Source organism: Hemicordylus capensis, chromosome 3, assembly GCF_027244095.1.
Source record: "Hemicordylus capensis ecotype Gifberg chromosome 3, rHemCap1.1.pri, whole genome shotgun sequence".
Taxonomy (NCBI): domain Eukaryota; kingdom Metazoa; phylum Chordata; class Lepidosauria; order Squamata; family Cordylidae; genus Hemicordylus; species Hemicordylus capensis.
In genome coordinates this window covers 94,731,163-94,754,306 of record NC_069659.1, presented here as the reverse complement: position 1 = coordinate 94,754,306, position 23,144 = coordinate 94,731,163, and the positions used below count along the sequence as shown (strand labels likewise).

At 41.5% G+C, this 23,144-nt stretch overlaps 1 protein-coding gene across 3 annotated transcripts in view; it reads left to right on the top strand.

Moving 5' to 3' along the window:
- Positions 1-23,144, top strand: part of TMPRSS2 (transmembrane serine protease 2) — a 43,032-nt gene that overhangs the window by 17,615 nt on the left and 2,273 nt on the right. For all 3 annotated transcript variants that reach the window (XM_053304371.1, XM_053304372.1, XM_053304369.1), the window contains 11 exons: positions 2,302-2,506; positions 2,950-3,036; positions 6,231-6,350; positions 8,412-8,541; positions 11,002-11,109; positions 13,509-13,552; positions 13,964-14,138; positions 15,058-15,233; positions 16,996-17,091; positions 20,415-20,557; positions 21,698-21,850. In XM_053304371.1, the coding sequence (XP_053160346.1) occupies positions 2,302-2,506; positions 2,950-3,036; positions 6,231-6,350; positions 8,412-8,541; positions 11,002-11,109; positions 13,509-13,552; positions 13,964-14,138; positions 15,058-15,233; positions 16,996-17,091; positions 20,415-20,557; positions 21,698-21,850 (1,437 nt within the window). The remainder of the gene's footprint in view (positions 1-2,301; positions 2,507-2,949; positions 3,037-6,230; positions 6,351-8,411; positions 8,542-11,001; positions 11,110-13,508; positions 13,553-13,963; positions 14,139-15,057; positions 15,234-16,995; positions 17,092-20,414; positions 20,558-21,697; positions 21,851-23,144) is intronic.

Genomic DNA, 23,144 nt, shown 5'->3' with positions numbered 1-23,144 from the left:
CTTTGACATGCTGGCCAGCAAGTGCCCCCACCATCACTGCTTCTGCCACTGCTGGCTGCTGCCACACCACTGCTCCTCTTGCCTCCACTTGCCCAGTTCCCAGGACTACCCTCCCTGCTTTCCATAGGCTCCTGGGCCCAAAGGAAAGAGGCAGCGGGTGGGGTGGGGGGCACCTGGGAGCCACATCCTTTCTCCTTCCATCGGCTGGCTGATGCTCCTCCTGCTGCGACCACTGCTCTTCTGGTTCCCAGGCCTGTCCTCCTTCCTTTGGGCCCAGGAGCCTGTGAGGACATGCATGCACACCCTCTTTTCCAGCGTGATGGGCTGCACCCCCAGGACTGGCTGGCCAGCAAGGCAGGAGAAGTGAGTGAGGCGGCCCCAAAGGCAGGAAGGTTTGGGTCCTTAGCACCATGCACCCTATTATAGTATGTTAGGTAGACTGTAATACAGTAATTGCTTGAGCTATAGCAGTGCACACAGTATCTTTTTTCTTTACCTAAATTGAAAAATTGCTCTGGCAAGTGGGTAGTGTCTGCTTGTCCTGTGTTGCCCTCTGTCAGGGAAAACCCTGTCTTAAAGATAAAGTGTGCCGTCAAGTCAATTTTGACTCCTGGCGCCCACAGAGCCCTGTGGTTTTCTTTGGTAGGATACAGGAGGGGTTTACCATTGCCTCCTCCCATGCAGTATGAGATGGTGCCTTTCAGCATCTTCCTATTTCACTGCTTCCCGATATAGTAGCAGTGGGGATTCAAACTGGCAACCTTCTGCTTGTTAGTCAAGCATTTCCCCACTGCGCCACTTAAAGTGGCAACCCTATCTTAGGGGTGCTTAAAAATATGTGGATTTGTGATAGCTTATCTTTCCTTCTATCCTAGCTTTAAAATGCTGCTAGAACACTGTATAATGAGGCTCTTGGTGCTCTGGCGATACAGTGCAAGTACCCATGGGGGACGAGAGCTGGTCTTGTGGTAGCAAGCATGAATTGTCTTGTATTGAGCATGAACCCTTTGCTAAGCAGGGTCTGCCTTGGGAGATTACATGCGAGTGCTGTAAGATATTTCCCTTAGGGGATCGAGCCATAGCTCAGTGGAAGAGCATCTGCATGCAGAAGGTCCCAGATTCACTTCCTGGCATCTTCAGGTAGGGCTGGAAGAGCCTGCTGCCTGTAACCTTGAAGAGCAGCTGCCAATCAGTGTAGACAATGAGGTAGATGAACCAGTGGCCAGTCTGTATAAGGCAGCTTCCTATGTCCCCCCCACCCCACCCCCTGGTGTGTGTGTGTGTGTGTGTGTGTGTTTGTGTGTGTGTGTGTGTGTGTGTGTGTGTAAGCAACACTGATGTTTACTCAGACAGTCATAACATCAGAGCAAGGGCACAAGTTCTGGTACTAGAACTGTTAAGCCCTTTCCCAAAACTTCTTGTTTTGATTTTCCTTAAAGGAACAAACATTTTCAAATTGCATCAAATAAACAGGAACAAAACAATTGAAGATTCTCAGCAGTTAATATACATACAAATGAAATGAGGGCTGAAATCTAGACTCTCTGTGCTGGTGCTATGGGTGGAGTGATTTTTCTGTTAATCTCCCCTTCCCTCTAACACCCAAAATGTGTCCTTGAGGTTGACAAAAATCACTTCTCCCCCACAGCATTAGTTTGGATGTAGTGGAGGATAATAAAGTTCTGATAATGATCTCCAGAATGTTTTACTGGGCTAGTGATATCCTAGATGTAACAGAAAGCTAGAAATGATCTTGTAGAGTAGTTATTCATAATTATTAACTTTGGAATGTGACTTTGGTAAATACAGTTGTTAAATGGCTTTACAATAGAATTCTGAAATACCTACAGCAAGTAGGGTTTTCTTTTAAAAACCCCTTTGCATGTTTTTAAAGGCAAATATCAGTAACCCAAAGCATCTAAAATTACTTGGTGTTCATTCAAAATATTTTCTCAAATTAATTCAATGAACAGATGCTTCTGAACGCATCAGCATTCAGCACACAGACCATTGGCTTCTCACTGAACAAGGCAAGAGTTCAGCTCTGTGTCACAAAATAGTTTTGTTCAACTTACTAACCTATTCTTATACACCTAGGAATTTAATTTTGTGTTTAAGACCACCTGCATTTCTACTGTCCTAAAATCATTATTCTGTACTGGTCCAATGGAATTCAGTGTACTACTAGTGCAAGTAAGAAATTTGAGAACAGTGCCTTTTTAAAAACGATCTGAGCTGCTGTCTTCATCATTTTGTCCTTTTGTTTGGTACTAACATTATTTCACCCAACTGTTGTTTTAGCGGCCACCTCCATATTATGAAAATTATGCCTATCAGCCAGAAAACATGGTTCCTCCAAGTCACATTAGTGGTTATTACAACCATCCACCTCCATATTATCCACCATCAGTGCCACGTTATGTTCAAAGAGTTCCTACTGAACAGTCCACTCCAGTGCCAGCAATAACACAGCCAGTGTCTTCATCTACAAAAATCTGCACACCAAGTAAGCTTTGCTTCTAAGTTACTTTAAAAAACCCTGAGATTTGATGTAAGTAAGCATGTTCTGCAGGTTACCTGCACTGACATCTGATCTTCCAGATTTCCCCCCTCTCTCAAAGAAAATGACTGAATTATATGAGTAGTACTACTTCCCGGGGCATGGATGCTCCAGCTCATATTTTGCTCTGCACCTTGTAGCTGTGGCAGGAGGGCTGCTTCATGTTGGGGATATTTAAAACATATGAACCAGGGCTTTGAAAGATCTCTTGAATCCATTGATATGCAAAATATATGAATAGGGTTAGTTGGCCAAGGAGGTTCAGTGAGGTGATAATGCCACAGGAACGTATTGGATAGTTTCCCTTTTAAACTTATAGAAATGTACAGATAGACATTGTCGTCAAACAAGATTTTACATATGCGCTTCTCCCCCTCTTTAAATCCTAGGAATCAGGAAAACTCTGTGCCTCATTTTATTCATTACAATAATACTGCTGGGAGCTGCAATTGCAGGTGTCCTCATCTGGTTCTATGGTAAGGATATGAATATGACAAATATTTATATACCACTTTTCAATCAAAGTTCCCAAAGCGTGTTTACAAAGGTATGAATAAAATGGCTCCCTGTCCCCAAAGGGCTCACATCTCAAAAAGAAACATAAGACACCAGCAGCAGCCACTGGAGGGATGCTGTGCTGGGGATGGATAGGGCCAGTTGCTCTCCCCCTGCTAAATATAAGAGAATCACAACTTTTAAAAGGTGCCTCTTTGCTCAGTTAGCAGGGGATATAAGGATGTATTTGTGCCTGAATGAAAAATTTCTGCTGAGATCGCATGACACAATTTTGCCTTGCCAAGCCTGAATGATGATTTTCCCCTATTCATTATTACATTATTACATTCTTAAACTATGATTATGCTCTTAAGTCCCTGATGCTATTGTTTTGTGCTCTCCCCCACCCCCCGTAACCACAATCCATATTCTGCAACCTTGGAGCTTTTGAGGTTGGAACAAATTTAGTCTAGTGTTAAATCAAAAGTAATATCTGACATTATTGTACATTAATCTGTGTATTTCTGGTTACTATGGACAAAGGTTTTATGGCCCCCAAAATGTATAAAAGCTTCAGTTCATCTTGGGCAGCTAAGAAAGCCTCCTTAACCATCCCCTTACTAAAAATCATGGAAGATTCCATGGCAAGTATTCCAATGCTGAAGATTAAAGTGCTTAGGCAAGAGGTCTGGGACTGACACGGTTTCTTGAAGGCCTCCTGAATTGAGCCACAAAACCTGCCCCCTCAGCTTTCCCTAGAGACAAGCTCCAGTGTGTCTGCCTAAATATGCTGCTCTGTGAGATGCCCTCTGTCCTCAGTGCTCCCAGTTTCACTTACAAGCCAATTCAGATTATCCTGATGAGTTGCTCAAAACATTCCCTTCCCTAGGAATTTTCAGGCAGAGTTAGCTAATCATAGCCCAGTTATAGCTAGTTATTTTTTCATTTTCCTTTATTAACCTTCAGATGAAATAAAAAGCAATGTAACTTGCTCTTTGAATTGATTGGAGCTCTTCCAAGGGGTCTGATCAGTATGGCACTAAATGTTTAAGTTTTTAATAGAGCTATTGTCTGTATATAGAACAAACTAGAACCAACCCGCCAAGTGCTGCTACTAATTAATATTAAATATCACTTTTCAACAAAAGTGTTCAAAGAGGTTTACATAGAAAAATAAGAAAACATAAGATTGTTCCCTGTCCCAAAAGGACTTAAAATCTGAAAAGAAATGTAAGGTACACTAGCAACAACCACTGGAGGGATGCTGTGCTGGGACTGCATAGGGCCAGTTGTCTCCCCTGCTAAATATAAGAAAATCAGCACCTCTTTGCTCAATAAACCAATCCTTTACTAACTTATAATGTATTTGCCCCAGTTTACCCAGAGAACAGATATAAAATGTAACCGTCTTACCAACACAATCAATTGATCACACGATAATTTGCCACTGTAGGCAAGATACCTTACGTCCAAGACATTCTGTTCACCCCATTTCTAAAGACAGAAACAAGCACATCTCCATCTTGGAAGACAGCCACAAGGGAAAAGGGAGGAGACTTGTGTTGGAATCTGGCATACCTAGAAACTCTTTATCCAAGAGCAAGCTGTTCAGCAAAGGAAAATTGACCAAATATTTGCCTTTTAGATAGGAAAAACCCCAGTCGTGCTGAAGGAGTGAAAACCCTGCTTTTTGACATGGGGCAATCTTGTTAGGCCAAAATTGTACCATTAAGCTAGAAATACTTCAAAAGCGAAACAGAATTAGCACTAGCCTATTGGGATTTTATTTTCTCTTTTACACCTTGTTCAGTATGCCTGGATATCCGGCTTCCTTTGACCATTCATAGGTCACTCACACTTGTTAAATATCACTTATCCAACATGATGACAGGGAAGCAGGGTTTGGGAGGAATCTGCTATGGAGTGATGAACTTTGATTCATCTATATGGAATGCAACATGTGCCCTTACAAATGTCTAAGCGAGCAGATTGTGTTCAGAGAGGTTTTGAGGCATCAAAAATATAAAACTGAACAAGTTGGTTGACTAAGCTTTAAACATTGGCTAATTTCTTTCTCAGTATGCATATTGAGAATGTACACAGTTTTAAATATACTTTACATACTGCTGAGTGTGGAATTTTTGGAGCACTTAACGGTATTTTAAAGAGACTTACATTTCCTTCTGAGAATGACACTGGTTGAGTGTAGGCTGTCCTTGCTTGCTCTTTACCATTGTCCTTGAGATGTTTAGTAAATAAAGGTTGGCCAGCTTGACTGCCTTTCATAAAATGTTCTGTATGTACAAGGTATCAAATATAATTTGATACTTTGCTTTTCTAATAAGCTTTCCCTGTAAACCACTGTTGCTTGAATTATCAGTTTCAGTGATCATTAGGTACTGTATGTATACTGCAGTCTTTATTATTAATTTTGCTATTAAACTCATGTGGTGTTCATTAAAATAACCTTTGGTTCACTACTCTGTTACTCTTTGTTTTCAGAACTCTTTCACTTACTATTGTTTCTAGGGGCAACTGGGCTGATGGGCACCCAGGTCCACTGTGTGTATGTGGGGTGTGTATGTGTAGATTTTTGCCCTGCAGCAGCCAGCTTCCAGGATGCAAGTTTAAATTTGTCCTTGGACTCTTAAAGCATTACTAAATTAATATATTAGCATCATAAAGGCCCTGAAACCTGGAAGATAGCTGATGGGCAAAAGCCATAAAAGGGTGGGATTTTGCTGGGTATTTACATCTCCCCCAGTCAGAATGAGTAACCCATTTGTTGTTCATGCAAAATTATGATGATGTGTTTCAGAATGAATGAAAGGTGAACTGAATGGGCCCCATTCACCCCCCCCCATTTGTTTCAAAACGAATACATGCTCTCCTTATGGTAAAGCATGCTATTCTAATTCATTATGACTCTCTGTTAAATTGCTGGTTGTTTTACTCTTTGTATGGCAGCACAACATAAGATGCACTTTTTAAAAAAAACTTTTAAAACTGCTCTGAAACCCAAGGAAGTTAATAGTGGAAATATGTCTCCTCACTTTGTTTATACTAGGCTGTGATAATGGAATATTAAAAACAGTTTTGTCATGGTGCCTTTTGGCTGGCTGTATTGCTTCCCAGTAATCTCACTGATTTCCTATATCTATTTATCTCTCTTCAGCGACAGACAGTTGTTCTGGCTCTAAGATACACTGTGGCACTGCAGGAGTATGTGTAACACCATCTCAGTGGTGTGATGGAGTGAATGATTGCCCTAATGGTGAAGATGAAAATCGTTGTGGTAAATACATGCAGTACATTTTAAAAAATTGGAATCTTCTTGTTGTTGTTGTTGTTGTTGTTGTTCTTCTTCTTCTTCTTCTTCTTCTTCTTCTTCTTCTTCTACTACTACTACTACTACTACTACTACTACTACTACTAAATTAAAAACAGTCTCATTAGGACCTATGGTTAATGAAGTAATGTATCTGGATCCTGTGTGGCGGATGCTGGAGTCATGCACAAATCCTTATACTGGAGCCTGGGAATATTTTCAACCATTGATTCTTCTACACTGTACTTTGATGCAGCACATTTGCACAATAGTGGAAGTGGAAGGGGGTATGAGATGCTAGAGCCATAGCTGGCCTGCTGCCTGTGATCCTAGCCAGAGGTACAGGATTCAGCTGGCAGGGATTAAGATGTCCTTTATCCACAGGAGAGACTCCTTTTTAAAGCTCCATTGCAGAGAATTTACATTTTGTCTGAAGTTAATTTGTTTATATAGGATTAAAAAAAACCCACCAATAATATCCCCAGGGGCTCACAGTAAAAAAAAGAAAAGAAAAGAAAAGTTAACAGAGAGAAGGGACAAGATGGGAGCTAGTCCACCTTGGGCTGATGGAGGGGCCTTTCTGCTTTGCCTCCCCCTATTTTGCAACCTGATGGAGATGGCTGTAGAACATGGTTCTTGGAGGAGAAGGGCCAGATGGCAGTTCACAGGAAGAAAGCCATGTTAGTTGTATGCTGCAGCATACAAACAGTATTGTGATGCCTTAAAAGGCCAACAGATATACTGCAGCATAAGCTTCCATGGACTAGATCCCTTTTCATCTAGTTCACAGAAGTGTAGGCTATGATAATTCTTTGCTTAGTCTCTAAAGTGCGACAAGACGTTTTGTTGTGCTTGAAGTTCTCTAGTCACCAGCAACTGTTCTCTTGCCCATGACCAGTGATAGATTCGGAATAACCCGGAGATAAACAAGCGCAGTTGTCTTGTCATTCAGAAGTCAAGGTATAAAATATTGTGCTGAAGCTCTTGGATTGATAAGATGAATGTTATGAAACTATTTACATGAGCTCATTTTCTGGAGCAGGAGTGAATAGCATGCATTCTGAGTGTGACCCTGGAAAGGTATCATGAAGTGCAGAGTTGTAGCTAACTCAGATATTCAGACTACAGCTGGGATTTGCAAACATTAATAAATGACCACCTAGAAGTGTGAAAAACATTTACCATGAGACTAGACTTCATGGACTTGGGTCATGAATTAAAAATTGCACTTGGCTTCCTTGTTTAGAATACTTCTGTCATCTGCAACTTCAAACTTCTATAATGACAAAAATTAGAAATAGGTTTCTTTAAAAAGACATAGTGCAATCTTATGCATGTCTCCTCAGAAATGCCCCACTGAGTTTAATGGGGCATGCTTCCAACCACAATCTTTTAAGGGTCCCAGATCACTGAGTCCACATGGTACATAAAGTTCCCCCATGTCTGCAGAAATCCACTTTACTCTAGAGCAGTTAAAGGAAGGCCCTTTTACGGGCCTCCAAACAGGCTCAAAAGACCAGTGGTTCAACTGGTTCGAAGGCAGCGGGATACCTTTAAGGAGTGGGGAGAGTGCTCTTACCCACCCACCCACCCATCCCCGCCCAGTGCTGCAGTTTAAAAGGGTGCAGCAGGATGGCATCCGACCTCCCTGCTGCCCTATTGCCTCCTCAGACCGGAAGTACCTGGCAAGCGTGCTCCTGATGCGCATGCGAGTGAGCGTGCCTTGTCCGTGCACGTGCCCAACACATGCACACACTCCAGGTACTTCCAGGCAATGGGGCAGGGGCAGCATACTGTCCTGCTGGACCCTTTTAAAACTGCAGCGCCAGTGGGAGAAAGGGAGTGTGTGTGGGAGTGGGGTAAGAGCACCCTCCCCCAGTCCTTAAAGGTATCCCCTCCCGCCTTTGAGCCACCCCCCCGCCAGTTCCGTGCACCTTACTCCCTACCCTTCCTCCTATACAAGCTTCAGAAAGATGAATGTCTTCATAATTAAATGTCAAGGCCTCTGACACATTTCTTTTATTGTAGTTAGGCTTTATGGACCACAACGTATCCTGCAAGTCTATTCATCTGAAAACAAAGGCTGGTATCCTGTATGCCATGACGACTGGAATGATGACCATGGGATTACCGCTTGTGCAGACATGGGATATAAGAAGTAAGTATAATGATGCTGTCAAGATTGTGTATGGGCTGAATATCTTTTTATTTTAGTTCTTAATTTTTAGCTTTTTATTAAGAACTTTTAATTTGAAAGTTATAACTTAAAGAGTAGTTTTAGCCTGTTCTTAACTTAATTTTATTACTCTTTTATTTTATATTATATCTATTTTATTAATGTGAGCTGCCCTGAGCAGTAGTGTACTGGAGGGGTGGGGTATAAATATTTTAAACATCACAGCAGTTTCTCTCACATAGATTCAGATGCTATAATTTGCAGAGAATAAAATGCTGACATTCCCCTCCACTATTTCCCTGTCACCTGCTTAAAATGCATCAATTAAAATTGCTGATTTTAAATCCCATCTTTCTGCTCGGTCTTATCTAAAAGTAAGTATTATATTGGGTTTAACTGAATGATTAATTCTTTGCCTTATCTTCAGGGGGTCGGAGCCCTGTGTTCTTACCTTCCATTGTGATGGAATGTCCCTTAACTATAGTTTCCAGGCTACATTTCAGTCAATGTACCTTAGTTTTACCTTTCTAAATTTCTTTGTAGCTGCAGTTGTTTAAAAAAAAAAAAGCCAAACTGATGGGTGTTATAATGTATTTTAAGTCTGTTTTCAAGGAGCTCACAACAATTCTAGATAAGGACAAGATTCAAATAAGGATGTGCAAAAACCATGATTCAAGCACCATTTGGGAGCGGGAGTTTTAAGAGAGAGGAGAGCAGGTTCTTCCCTGCTCTCCACTGCCCCATGCAGCTTCCTGCTGGAGCAGCACATGTGTCAAGTACCCCCATGTGGTGCCAGCAAGCAAATGGTGCCTGTGTGTGCATGGACGCCATGTGCGCGCTGGTGCTGTTGTTGAAACTGCCTCTGGGGTGATTGGTCAACACCCCCAGTTCAGGTGAATGTGAGGAATTTAGTTCAAAAGGGAAGACAGTTCCAATCAGCCTTAATTTGTGCAAGTGCCTGAACTTAAGAAAATTGGCTTGAGAGAGGTGTTTTAATTAACAAGAGGAGTTTATTGTAAAAAACACACAAAAAACAAATACAAGAACAAGACTTAAGCGACTAGGTGGTCCTAGCATAAAAGTACTACAACTTACAATAGACTATTGTAAGGCACACTTATCTTAGAGTTCCAAATTGTGTGTAAATTCCCAGGCAGGCTAGAGAGAGTTATTTTAAGATAGAGGATCAAGGTTTCAGAAATAAGAGAAAGGGATAGATTCAGCCCTGAAGGAGCCGGGCAAGAGGCTATATCACCTGTCCTCACGAAGATCTGACTCGGGCAGCTGAAGACTAGCATCCATCTGGGGAGATAAAGTGGGGAGCAGGAGAGTTGAAGGAGTTAGTGGGGTTCCTCACAAGAAAAGTTCTAGCTTGAGGCCAGCTGGATAGATCAGCAGGGGGACTGATCTAAAACCAGGCACAATTTGCTGAGTGTTGGTGTGAGGGTAGCAAATTGGCCAGGCATGTGGCCTCAATGGAAAGGGGATCACCAAGGTGGTCTGCTGGAGTTCTTGTTGCAATGGAGTCCCCAGTGTGATAGAGGGGGAACACAAAGCTTGCATGTTGCAGTCTGATGGAGTTCCAAGTGTAAAGCACAAGAGAGCATGAAGACGGTCTTTCTGAAGTCCTTGTTGCAATGGTGTCCCCAGTGTATAATATACGAAGCATACGGAGTCATGGGGTTAGGGATACTTATATCCTAAAATGTGTCTTGGGGGCACTTTGTTGTTGTCCTGCTCTGCTGAATAGGGGAGTCCAGACAGGCATTCTTCCTGTCTGGACTCCTGTACTTCCTGCTGCACTTCCTACTATTTTCTTGGGCTAAAAAGAAAAAAAGTTTCCCTGCAGCAAAGAGGGTACTATGGTGTAATTGGTCAGTTGCAATATTTTAAAACAAATTTTCACACTGCTGATTGGCCAAGATTTTTTTCTTCCCCTTGGCGGTTAGCACTTTAGTGTGCAATTCCTGCTGCAGGTATGCTCTTGGCTTGGTATACCTATATCAGTATGGAAAGGAAGAGGTTTTAGGCATTCTCCTAGTCTTCATCCTCCCAGCCAGCTTGCTTCCCCAGGCTAGTTTCTGCCCTGGAGGCCTAGACTTTTGCTCCCCTTCTCAGCCTCTGCCTTTATTTTACATTAACTATCCCATCCACAGTCTCTGCAGGAAGAGCTCCAGTGCTAGTGAAACTTGTCTGGCCCTGGCAATCTGGCCAGCCTTCTTGGCCCCATCTCAGTGTCCTGGGCTGTCTCCTTCATGGCCTTCACATTGAATGCTTGGAGAGGGCACTTTCCTGTGGCTGGTGATTTGGTGGGTGATTTGTGAGCTGCAATTTTACCTCAAAAGAGCCTCATGCAGCTAATGATGTTGGTTGGCCACCCCTGGAATAGGAGAGCACTGGAATTTGGTTGAATATATTTGACCTCACTTTTTTCTTTGGCAGGAACCTGTATTACAAGAGTCAGGGAATACGTGTCACTGGATCTCCGAGCTTTCTGAGGCTGAATAAAAGTGCTGGGAATATAGACTTGTATAAGAAGTTGTATAACAGGTAGCATTTCTAGCTTTCTTCTTTCGATGCATGTGGTTTCTGGAATCCTTATAATGCACAAGTCTTTCACATAGCAGGGAAATTGGTGGTTGAATAAATGCTGCATTTATTAAAATAACTATTATATCATTCTGCTTTTGCCTTTTAAGCTTTTAAAGTTCCTATTTAATGTGAAGCCTTTAGCTTATTCTCTTCTTCAAAGTCCTGTTTGGAGCATGAAAGAACAGTGTCAGTTCAGGTGTACTGTCCTCAACTGCTAAAACTGTGTCAGTGACAATACTTTAGCATGGACAGAGGCGGAGCCACCATAGCATGAGGGGCTTCAAAGAACCCAGGCCGCCACACTCAGGGGCCGTGACTCGCACCCCAGCCATGCCCCTGCATCTGACATTAGATGGCAGGGGGGATGGTTTTACTCACGAATCGGACTGTGACCCCCATTTGCAAGCAAATTCCGGCCAGTGCCGCATTCTCAACATGGCTGGGAGCAGCTCTCCTTTCTTTAAAAGGCAGGGAGATGCATTCCTGGCCAGGCTGGGAAGCCTGTGCTGGCTAAGCTTCTGAAAAACGGAGCATGGCTGGAGGGGCGGCGGCACTGAACCAGGGCTGCCACCGGCCTCCTTACACCACTGAGCATGGACTCTAATATAATAGAGTTTGGGATCCATGTAGAGGATGCTTTTAAACTGTGACACTTTGAAGGTTTTGGTGTTCAGCAACTCACCCATCAAAACTATGGATTTTCTTCACATCACTGGAAGTGTTCAAAGATTTGTGTTATACTTACTAACTGTAGCAATAATTGTCTGTCTTTGCTTTCTCATCTGCTACATTCAATATTATTAAAGGAATTTTCATTCTGCATTCCTCTCCCAAGGAAGTGCTTAAGGAAACCAGCAACACAATAAAAACACCCTAAAACCAGTTAGGTAGATGTAACAAGCAGTAAAATCAGTTCAAAGCACCTAGAACCATAAGCACTTCAGATACTGGTGCACACGTCACCAGCAACAGATTTTTCAGGTGGTGAAAATTTCAGATTGAGATTGCCAAATAAAGCTTCTGGGTCAGTTCTACATCTTATTTATTTTATAAAATTCATAGCTTGCTTTTCTTGTATACACATCTTAAGCAGTTTAAACAAGCGTTTCTTCTCTGTGTGTGTGTGTGTGTGTGTGTGTGTGTGTGTGTGTGTGTGTGTGAGAGAGAGAGAGAGAGAGAGAGAGACCATTTTTTTTAGCTGCCTTGATACAAAGGCAAGATATACATCCCCAAGATAAAATAAAGATTAAAAAGCAGTTTTTAAAAACTCACACAAAGCAGATGACAGAAATGATTCAGGTGGGGGTAAAGCCATGGTCTTAAAAGAATCCAAAAGTCTCAAAGCTGACAAAAAACAAACAGCCAGAAAACCCAAAACCCACTATCAAAAGCTTTTGAAAAAGACACACTTTGCTTGATGTCCAAAGGAGTAGAAAGTAGGAGCCAAACAGGCCTCCACAGGGTGGGATTTCCACAACACTGGCTGAACACCACTACTAAAAAAGTCTTGTGGGCAAGGTCCTAAGCTATTTAAGATTTGGCTTAGACTTTTTGGCTTTAAGATTTGAAAGGCAAGAACCAACAAACACTTTGACCTGGGCCTGAAAATACTTGCTTACAAATCAGCTGAACACCCTGGTTTTCTTGTATATTCCCACCAACTGTGCCTCAGAGGTGAGATGCACCGCGGTAACGTCAGGATAAGCTTTAGTATTCTACCATTAGAGCTGGATGACACCTTCTCCACTGGTTATTCTAATGCAGGGTTTCTCAACGTGTGGGTCCCCAGATGTTATTGGACTTCAACTCCCATAATCCCCAGCCCCAGTGGTCTTTGGTTGAGAATTATGGGAGTTGAAGTCCAATTACATCTGGGGACCCACACGTTGAGAATCCCTGTTCGAATGTAAACAGTAGGATGGCAGATACCTGGGAGGGAGAGCTCAATAACCTCTTAATAAGAGGGCAGATACATTCATGCAGATGGGACTCATGACTGATCCATAGCAAACGGAGGCCCCTTTTCCAGTTGCACTGAACAGCATGAGAACCACTCCAACACAATGTGATTCCATGCTGCAGGAATATGCATATGAATAATGTCACCAAATTGGTGGAGTTGATCACATGAATTCTTCCCACACAACTGGTACTTTGCTAGGAGGGTGGTTGCTGATTGGTTGGGAAGGAGACACATGATTGGTTTCACTCAACAGTTGCAACATTCACTCATGTGCCTCTGTAGCATAGGATTGCACCACATTAAAGTGACTTCCATGCTGCTGAGTACGCATGTGAATGGTGTCTGCATCTTCACACACATAAGTAAAGTCTCATTCTGTTTGCTTGTGTTATAGCTACTGGTGTCCTTCAAGAAGTGTAGTCTCTCTACAGTGCATAAGTAAGTTTTGCAATACAAATAATACAATCTATATTAGCTTTTGGTTACATACCTTAATCTGTTCTTATTTAGGTTGACCTTTATTTGTGTTGTGACTAACTTTGCAAAAATCCAAATTTCCCTTCCTGTATGTAAATTATGATTAAGATTTAAGAGAATGGCCATCTGTGTTCACCCTAATTTTTTTGAGTTTGTGGATTTCATTCCTATGTACCCATGTCAAGGGCTGTTATATAAAACTGCCATTGCCCTGCATAAGGGCCATTATCTCTTATGCTAAAGTGTAGTTGGTAATTCTTAAAATGAAGAGACCCACATATCAAATGAACTGAAATGAAAAGTGACCACATTGTATTCTTGTAATGTCCTTTGATCTTATTCAAAATATTTTGCTTTTTTATGTTGTAAAAGACTGTGGGGTTTCCAGGAAACGTGTAAATGCTCGAAACAGAATTGTTGGTGGAAGTGCTGCCACCTTGGGGGAATGGCCGTGGCAAGTCAGCCTTCATTTCCACAACAGCCATCTCTGTGGAGGTTCCATTATCACTCCTGAATGGATAGTAACAGCTGCTCACTGTGTAGATGGGTAAGTGCTAAACAATTTCTGCCAAGGTGTGTTCAGTAGTATTCGACACAATGTGCCTCTCAGAATTTTGTGTGTAGTGGCATCAGTTTTTTGTTTTTTGTTTTTTTAATCTGGCTATTGCATAGTTTTGACAGAGGAAGACACATTATCTTTGGCCATTTATTTGTTATGGGCTTCTTCGATACTTTTTTAGTAGGGCTAGACAGGAACAGCCCTGGCAGTGTACCATATAGAATTCTTTCCCTTCAGTCAAATGTTCTAATTTTTGTGTTTACTTCACACTCCGCTTCTTTATACAGGTTGAGTATCCATTGTCCGGACATCTGAAATCCGGAATGCTCCAAAATCTGGACACCACACCATAACAAAAAACAAAATGCCTCAGCTCACTTACTTGCAGATTCCCAATTTTTCTGCTTTTAAACATGCAGTCAAAACTTACTTATTTCAGAAGGCTGTTAGTGACAGGAGTTTTGCCTGTAATTCTCTCTAGTTGTGGCTCTGTTTTTATTGTGAAGCTTTTTAATGTGTTTGATGTTCTTGCTTTGGTGCTAGAGGGAAAAGGGAAAGCCCCACCCCCCACTCCTTGCTCAGTTTGGTGCCTGCTCTGTTGCTGCCTGTTTTGGCACTCTGGATCCCATGCCCAAGATATCGCATTATGCAAATATCCCAAAATCCGGAACACTTCTGGTCCCAAGCAGTCCGGATAAAGGATACTCAACCTGTAATGCAAATATGACAATTCCCCCAATGATGTTGATCCCAATGATATGCACACTTCGTTTCTTTGCTACCTTTAGAGGATTCTAACCCAGGTATGGTAGCTACTTGGTAGAAGACCTTGACATTAGGTGTTGATGCTGCAGTAATGTCAAGCTGAAGAAGAAACTGTAATTGTACCTTCTGCTGTGTTTTGTAGGTCATATTCTGATTCATACCACTGGAAGGTTTATGCTGGGATTTTGACACAAAAGGAAATGTTTTCTTTCAAGGCACTCCGCATAGCCAAAATAATTTCCCATCCAAACTATGATACAACTACTAAAAATAATGATGTTGCTCTTATGAAGTTACAGTCTCCTCTCCATTTTAATGGTATGTATTTGATTATCTTGCCTTTCTTTTGGCAGCTCAGTGTAGCTAACAAAACCATGATTGCATAAAGCCAATTGCATCAAATCAATTTAAAAAATCATAAAGCTATGAATCTTACGAAAATAGTTACAATAATCCAATAGAAAATTGAAGTCAACTGTCCTTGACAGTTGATGGTCTCCAGTTTCTGCAGGAGGTATAGCAAAACATGATCACACTTTAGGATGGAGCCTTTATAATATGCATAATATTCCAATATGGTTTTCCCCCTTCAATAATGCATTATGTTGGCAGCTTGAAACTGAGAGTATTTATTTATTTGATATATATTTAATTTATATACTGCCCTTCCAAAAATGGCTCAGGGCGGTTTGCTGGGGGGATGAGGAAAAGTGAGAATAGATTTTGTCCACAGGTGACAGCTGTGTTGTCCACACACATGCAGGTTGTCCCTCTTTAAATTGGTAAAAACTCTTAGTGCAGAAACACCAAGCTAAACTCTATCTTTATGGACTTTCCAGTTAATGGCCAGGAAAGTTACCAATGTCTTCTTATAATAAACTTACCTTAAAGTGCCAGCTTGCCTCTCCCTGCTGCTACTGGAATAAATGCATCTGTTCCAGAAGAATCTGTTGATATACAAGGTTTATCAGACGTTTCCCTTTTGGCTAAGATCAAATGTAGTATTCTGAGCTCACTTGGAATAGAGTAGAAAACCATAATTTTGTTCCCACCTGTCACTCTCCAGTATAACAGATATAATGGAGATATATTGAGGTGTCCTTCATTCCATCCACTAAGAGGCAGCCTCTTTCCTTGAAATTCTTCCTGAGCAGAATTAGGAGACCCACCTCCTTCCTCTCTAGAGCCAGTCTCTCTCCCCGCCCCACCTCTATAATGAATGGGCATAAGTTTGTGGCCTATGTTCCTTGGCTTTGTGGGTCTGACTATGCAGGATGAGGGAGAAGTTTCAGTTCAAAAATATTACTGAAATTAAAGTGCATCATGCTCCATTTTGAAGTATATACTCTCTAGGAACATAGGAAGCTGCCTTATACTGAGTCAGACCATTGGTCCAGGTAGCCCAGTATTGTCTACACAGACTGGCAGCAGCTTCTCCAAGGTTGCAGGCAGGAATCTCTCTCAGCCCTATCTTGGAGAAGCCAGGGAGGGAACTTGGAACCTTATGCATGCAAGCACACAGGTGCTCTTCTCAGAGTGGCTCCATCCCCTGAGGGAAATATATTACAGTGCTCACATGTAGTCTCCCATTCAAGTGCAAACCAGGGTGGATCCTGCTTGGCAAAGGGGCCAATTCATGCTTGCTACCACACGACCAGCTGTACTCTTCAATAGTCTCGAGTTTTTCTTTCTCTCTCTGACTGTTCATAATGTGTTTGGGGGCGAGGGACATAAATCTTGTGAGCATAGTTTGTGTGTTCAGGGCAGCAACTGACTTCAGTCACTACTGCTTAAAATGCATCTCTGGCTGCTCAAAGTACACTGGTATTTTCCACCAAAGTACATCATAGGTACATCATACAGGTTTTCTGTCTTCACAGTTTTTATATGGTGAATTTATTAACAAAGCAGATGTTTATACTCTAGGAAATAATGGCACTAGAATTGGCACTATATCTGAAAGGCCCAAGGCTGCCCTCGGACATTGTCCATGTTTAGCATACTAAGACTGCTGTTCTGGAAACTTCCTAAAACTCTGTTCTGACCATGGTTACTGATTAACAAAATGTTCTTGCCTCAGAATGGACAGGGCCAGTTTGTTTGCCCAACCCTGGAATGATGTTTGAGCCTGAACAAAAATGTTGGATAACTGGATGGGGAGCACAACGCTTTGGAGGTAAAGTTGCAGTCAAAACCTGGGCTTTGTTTTAATTGTGCATCGGTTACATTGAATGCTTCTATATACTAAGCCAGCATTGAAAAATGTTTTACAATCCTGGAATTTGCTGCTCTAAAAATATTAATATAGCTTGCTTTCTTGCTGTGAATGAGCTAAAGTGGCTGAGTGGGTCGTGTTGGAATCGGATATTATAACATACCAATATATTTCCAAGTAAATTACAAAGTGCTGGTTATGACCTATCATGCCTGTTAAAGCATTATTAGAGCACCTCCTTTGTCATGAACCCTCCAGCCTACAAAGATCATCTTAGGGGGATTTTTCCTCTCCAGGATCTGAAGCTGGTGAGAGTTTTTGAGACAAGTACTGACACAGCAAAGTCCAATCAGCAAAATTTTATTGTGGGAAATTGGAAATAGGGAGTAAGTGGGCATTCCCATATAAGGTGTACATGCATGTCAAAACATTGATTTTTCTAAAGCAACACTTTTCGGTAATAAAAACCTTAAGGTAAAGGTGTGCTGTTGAGTCCGTGTCGACTCCTGGTGACTGCAGAGCCATGTGGTTTTCTTTTGGTAGAATACAGGAGGGGTCAACCATTGTCACCTGAGATGATGCCTTTCAGTATCTTCCTATATCACTGCTGCCTGATATAGGTGTTTCGCATATTCTGAGAAGCACTCTCTGATGTTAGCAATGTTAGTGTACCTGGAAGTGGTGGAACCAGACCTGGGAACATGCCCAGGAATCCCAGGGGAAGGCTTTGGGTGCTGGACCAAGGGAAGGTCCAGGGACTGGTAGGCAAAGGATTCTGGGATTTGGTTCACTGTTACAAAGGGTGTTCTTGGACTAGCAGACCCAGACCAAGAGATTCAGCAAGTCCCAACACACTCCTGACTTTGTGCTGGCTTGCCAGATGTGGGATTAGCCTTCTCATGAGAGGGCCAGTCCACCGGAGAAAACAAACACCATATGTTTCAGCCCTCCATTTGACTGCACTGTTAGGTAGACCTTCCAATGATACAGCCGCCCGCTGATGTGGGGCTCCTACTACCCCTGGTTAACAGAACTCATGCTCTGTACCTTTCCACTTAAACCTTCCAAACTTCAAAGGAGTACAGGCCGCTTCAGGTGTCTGAGCGGCTTCTGGTGGGCCGATTAGGAAAGACCAGGGATAAATCCTACATTCAGGGCTAATTGGACAGTGTTGTGATGGATGCTAATTACCCACCACAGCGAACTCTGGGGCAGCATATGTGGATCTTAGCAGTCACTGGCTAGCGTGAACAACAAAACCAAGTATAGAGATGTGTTACGGGGAGACCAGACTCTTTGAAAGGGTGCTTATATTCTTGGTGGCAGTCTCCGGGACTGAGAGCAATGTTACTGAGGGACTGCACATGTCAGGCAGTATGTGATAAATAAAATATTTTAACATAGACACCGTCTTCTCCATCCTCATTTCTCCCAGTAAAAATGTGAAGATGGAATGTGAGTAAAAGTGTTTGGTAATCTTTTATTATTATTTTTTAGAGCAGTGCAAATGTTTGGGGACACCTTGTACTGTTTCATTTCACTGAACTGCATTTTCATTGTTTCTCTTAAGTCTACTGCAATAATAGGGGGTGAACATTCTAGCAGCTGGGACTTGAATGGGCCTTAATGTGTATTATTGTTGTTTACACAGACAGGTGTTATTGACTGGTTTCTTTTATCCAGACATCGAGTCCTTCCCAAGGACCTGGGATGGCTGAATTTTATTGTCAATGTTGTTGCTGTTGTTATAGATATCATCACAGAATATAGGCTGTTCCCAGTAAAGTTGCTTTTTGTAATTGGCTGATGGTGATTTCTGTGGCCCCTATGGTGTTGAGGTACTCTTCAAGGTCTTTTGGAATTGCACCTAGGGCACCAATTACCACTGGAATTATTTTGGTCTTTTTCTGCCACAGCCTTTCAATTTCAATTTGTAGATCTTTGTATTTTGTTGTTTTTTCCTATTTCTTTTTCTTCTATTCTCTATCCCCTGCTATTGCTATGTTGATTATTTTAACTTGTTTTTCTTTCTTCTCAACTACAGTTATATCCAGTGTATTGTGTGGCAGATGTTTGTCTGTTTGTAGTCAGAAGTCCCATAATATTTTTGCATCTTCATTTTCTAACACTTTTTCAATTTTATGGTTCCACCAATCTTTGGCTACAGGTAGCTTGTATTTTTTGCAGATGTTCCAGTGTATCATCCCTGGTACCTTGTCATGCCTTTGTTTGTAGTCAGTCTGTGCGATCTTTTTACAACAGCTGATTAGGTGGTCCACGGTTTCATCTGCTTCTTTACAAAGGTGGCACTTGCTGTTTGTTTTTTCCCCTTCCTACTTTTGCTCTTATTGCATTTGTTCTTAGTGCTTGTTCTTGTGCAGCCAGTATTAAACCCTCTGTTTCTTTCTTCAAGTTGCCATTCTTAAGCCATTGCCAGGTCTTGGTGATGTTTGATTTTCCACTTATATTGTGCAAATATTGACCATGCAGGGGCTTATTTTTCCATTTTTCTGCTCGGTTCTTGACTTGTTCTTTCTTGTAGGCCTGCTTTGTTTCATTGGTGTTGAATAGTTTCTTGTTCTTGACCATTTTAAGTGCATCTTCTTTATATATTCTGCAAGGCCTCTTTTCTCCTCCTCTACTGTTTGATGGACTTGCAGCATTCCTCTTCCACCTGAGCTGCGAGGGAAGTATAGCCCATCTACATCACTGCGGGGCCGCGGAGCATGATTGAAGGTCATGATTTTCCTGGTCTTACGATCTAGCGTCTCTAGCTCTGCCTGGGTTCAGTCTATTATTCCTGCAGTGTATCTGATAATAGGTATAGCCCAGGTGTTTATAGCTTGTGTGGTGTTCCAACCGTTGTGTTTGGACTTGAGGATTTTTCTAACTCTCCTGATGTATTCACTTCCAATTTTTCTTTTAACTTCAGCATGTGCGATGTTATCAGCCTGAAGCATGCTCAAGTATTTGTAACTTTTTTCTTTTCCAGGTTCTTGATGTTGCTTCCACTGGGCAGTTCTATTCCTTCTGTTTTTCTTATTTTCCTTCTGTTCATTATTAATCCAGCACACTTGTCTAGTCCAAATTCCATTGCTATATCACTACTGAATATACGGACAGTGTTTAGCAGTGATTCAATTTCTGACTGGGACTTTCCATACAACTTCAGATTGTCCATGTAGAGCAGATGGTTTATTTTACTTCTTCTTCTTGTTGTTGTTGCTGTTGTTGTTAATTTGATTTCTATTAATTCAATTTCCTCCATTTTTTTTCAAATTTAGGTAACACTTCAAACAATCTGAATGCAGCAGATGTACCTTTGATTGAACCTTCTACATGCAATAATATGTATGTCTATCAAGGAAAAGTTTTGCCTACAATGATTTGTGCTGGTTACCTAAAAGGAAAAGTAGATTCCTGTCAGGTAATGTCTTTTTATTTAAACTGTTGAGTGAAACTCTGAGATTCTAGCATGAACTCCTAAAATCAGTAGAACATAAGAGAGGATGAGTAGTTAACAACTAAAAGAACACTGATTGATTTGTAAGTGTACATATGATTCACATCTTAGAGAAATTCTTTTCTAGATGCAGGGTTATCTTCCCCAGGATTCTCCTATTTCTGCTGACCAACATTCCTTGTCTATAAAGACAACAGCTTCCAGAAAACACTGAATAACTATTAAAGGTCTACTGAAAGTTAACTTGCTGGAATTGGTCAGATGTTGCGTGGAATTTATTGTCAGAAGATATTGGTATCACCACTGAGAAGACCCTACTTGAACAGATTAGACAAAATATTAAGCTGGGCCTCCTCGCTTGACTTTTAGTGTTGGGGAGCACTTGCAGAGAGAGAATTTGGGTGCACAGGATCAAGCTCTAGAACTTTTAGGGTCTAAACAAGCATCTTGAATCTGCTTTGGAAGATGGCAGGAGAATGTCATAACACTGATTTCATATGTTCAAACTGGATTACCCAGTTAACAGGCAAGGGGGTTTATTCTATATTGGCTGAACCAAGATTTTTTTCAAAATGCAAGCTTCTGTAACTCCCCTTGCACTAGCAAATCATTACAGTTGGCAGGTCTTTTTGTCCAGAAAAGGCTGCAGTTGGATATAAATGCAGAATATTATTGTTCTCAAAGCAGTTTATATAGAAAAAAAATACTTAACTTTTGCAGCCTTCCCCTTATCAAATTTTAGATTGTATGCTCTCTAAAGCACTAGGGATACTGAGAGCCAGTAATGTATATTACCTTCACCTGAGGTTGTAGCAAGTCTGTGGTTAAAAGGCACCTGATCCACCTAGATCTAGTTAACTGGTGGGAATAAGCCCTTCAATAATGGAACAATTATTTCTGCTACATGTACCTTAGTTGTTAAGGTGAAAATCTTTTGGCCATCTTCTGTAACTGAATTGTGCCAACCTTCTTTACATGATATGCATTTTTATTTTATAACTATCCTGATGATTATATTTGGCATGTTAATGGAATTAATATATTTCCTCTAAGTTATTGTGACAAGGTCACAACAATAAGCTGTTGGGTTCTCTTTTCCTTTAGGGAGACAGTGGTGGTCCATTGGTAACTGTGAAAAATACTTTGTGGTGGTTAGTAGGTGACACAAGTTGGGGCTCGGGCTGTGCTGCTCAAAATAGGCCTGGAGTTTATGGTAACATGACTCAGTTCACAGACTGGATATACAGAAATATGCAGGTAATTCTTTCATATTCTTTCTCTCATGCTAGTATATTTTGAACTTGGATTTAATTGCTCATTGTCAGATAATGTTGCAGTGATAGGAAAATGCTCACTGGGCTGATGCAAATGAATGGGGGAGAAGAGAGCCTTGCCTTATCTTCCAGTCTGTCATCCAAGCCAAACAGATGGCGCAGGGGTTGCAGACCCAGATCACCATCTTGTTTACTCCCATGACAGCTCGATTGGGAGGTGATGCATGAGGATGGGTTGGTGGTTCCATTATGTATGTAGATCGGTGGCTCCATCATGTAGCTGATTCATTAGAAGCAACTGATGTTGACTTATTTGTTGTTCTGGTAACGTGACTGTAAGATCACAAACTTGCTCTACATAAACAAAGGGTGTGAAATGTCATAAAACAGGAGAATGAAGAGTGCTATACAAATGCCAAACATATAATATCTGAAGCCATTTCAACAGCATTGATAGGTTTAAGGGGGAGGAGACTTAGGAGACTTCCACCACTCAAAAAAGGACAATAATTGTCTGCATATGATTGTGTAAACATCTCTCACAAATTTAACTTCATCATGTCTTGAGAATGAGGTGTAATGGATAAACTATTCAAGGATGGAAGAGAAATTCTATTTTGGAAGGGCGGTATAAAAATCCAATAAAAAAATAAAAAGTACATAGTGTTAATGGAACCCCTATGAGGTCAGGTGTTCTTGACTCTTTTCTTCAATCCTGGATACATGATCATGTACACAACGGCAGGGCTGCTGTGTGTTGTGAAACTGTAAATTTACAGAGCCTGGTGATTTGTAAATTACCCAAGGCTATGCCAAAGGAACATGACTAACATTCCTTAGGAAACTTCCACCACTCAAACAAGGACAATAATTGTCTGCATATAGTTGTGTAAAAATCTCTCACAAATTTAACTTCATCATATTTTGAGAACCAAGTGTAATGGATGAACTATTCCAAGATGGAAGAGAAATTCCAGTACACTGGACACATTGCCTGCCTGCCTGCCTACTTCCTCCCTTGACCAGAAACTAGAATTGCTTTGGAGATGGGGAGAGGTTGCTACCTCACATCTTCTTAGTTTCCTTTCCCAAGCCAACATCGCCATAACACTGCTACAGCCACCACTACTTCGTTGTCTTGGTGGAGGAAACTTGCTAGATTGTGTTAATATGTGGACATGAATTCTAGGCAGTGGCACACTCTCTGGTACTCTCTCTAGTATGCCAGCAAGGCAAGAGTAGAATCAAAATTGGGAGTGGGAAAGGCAGGCAGGTTT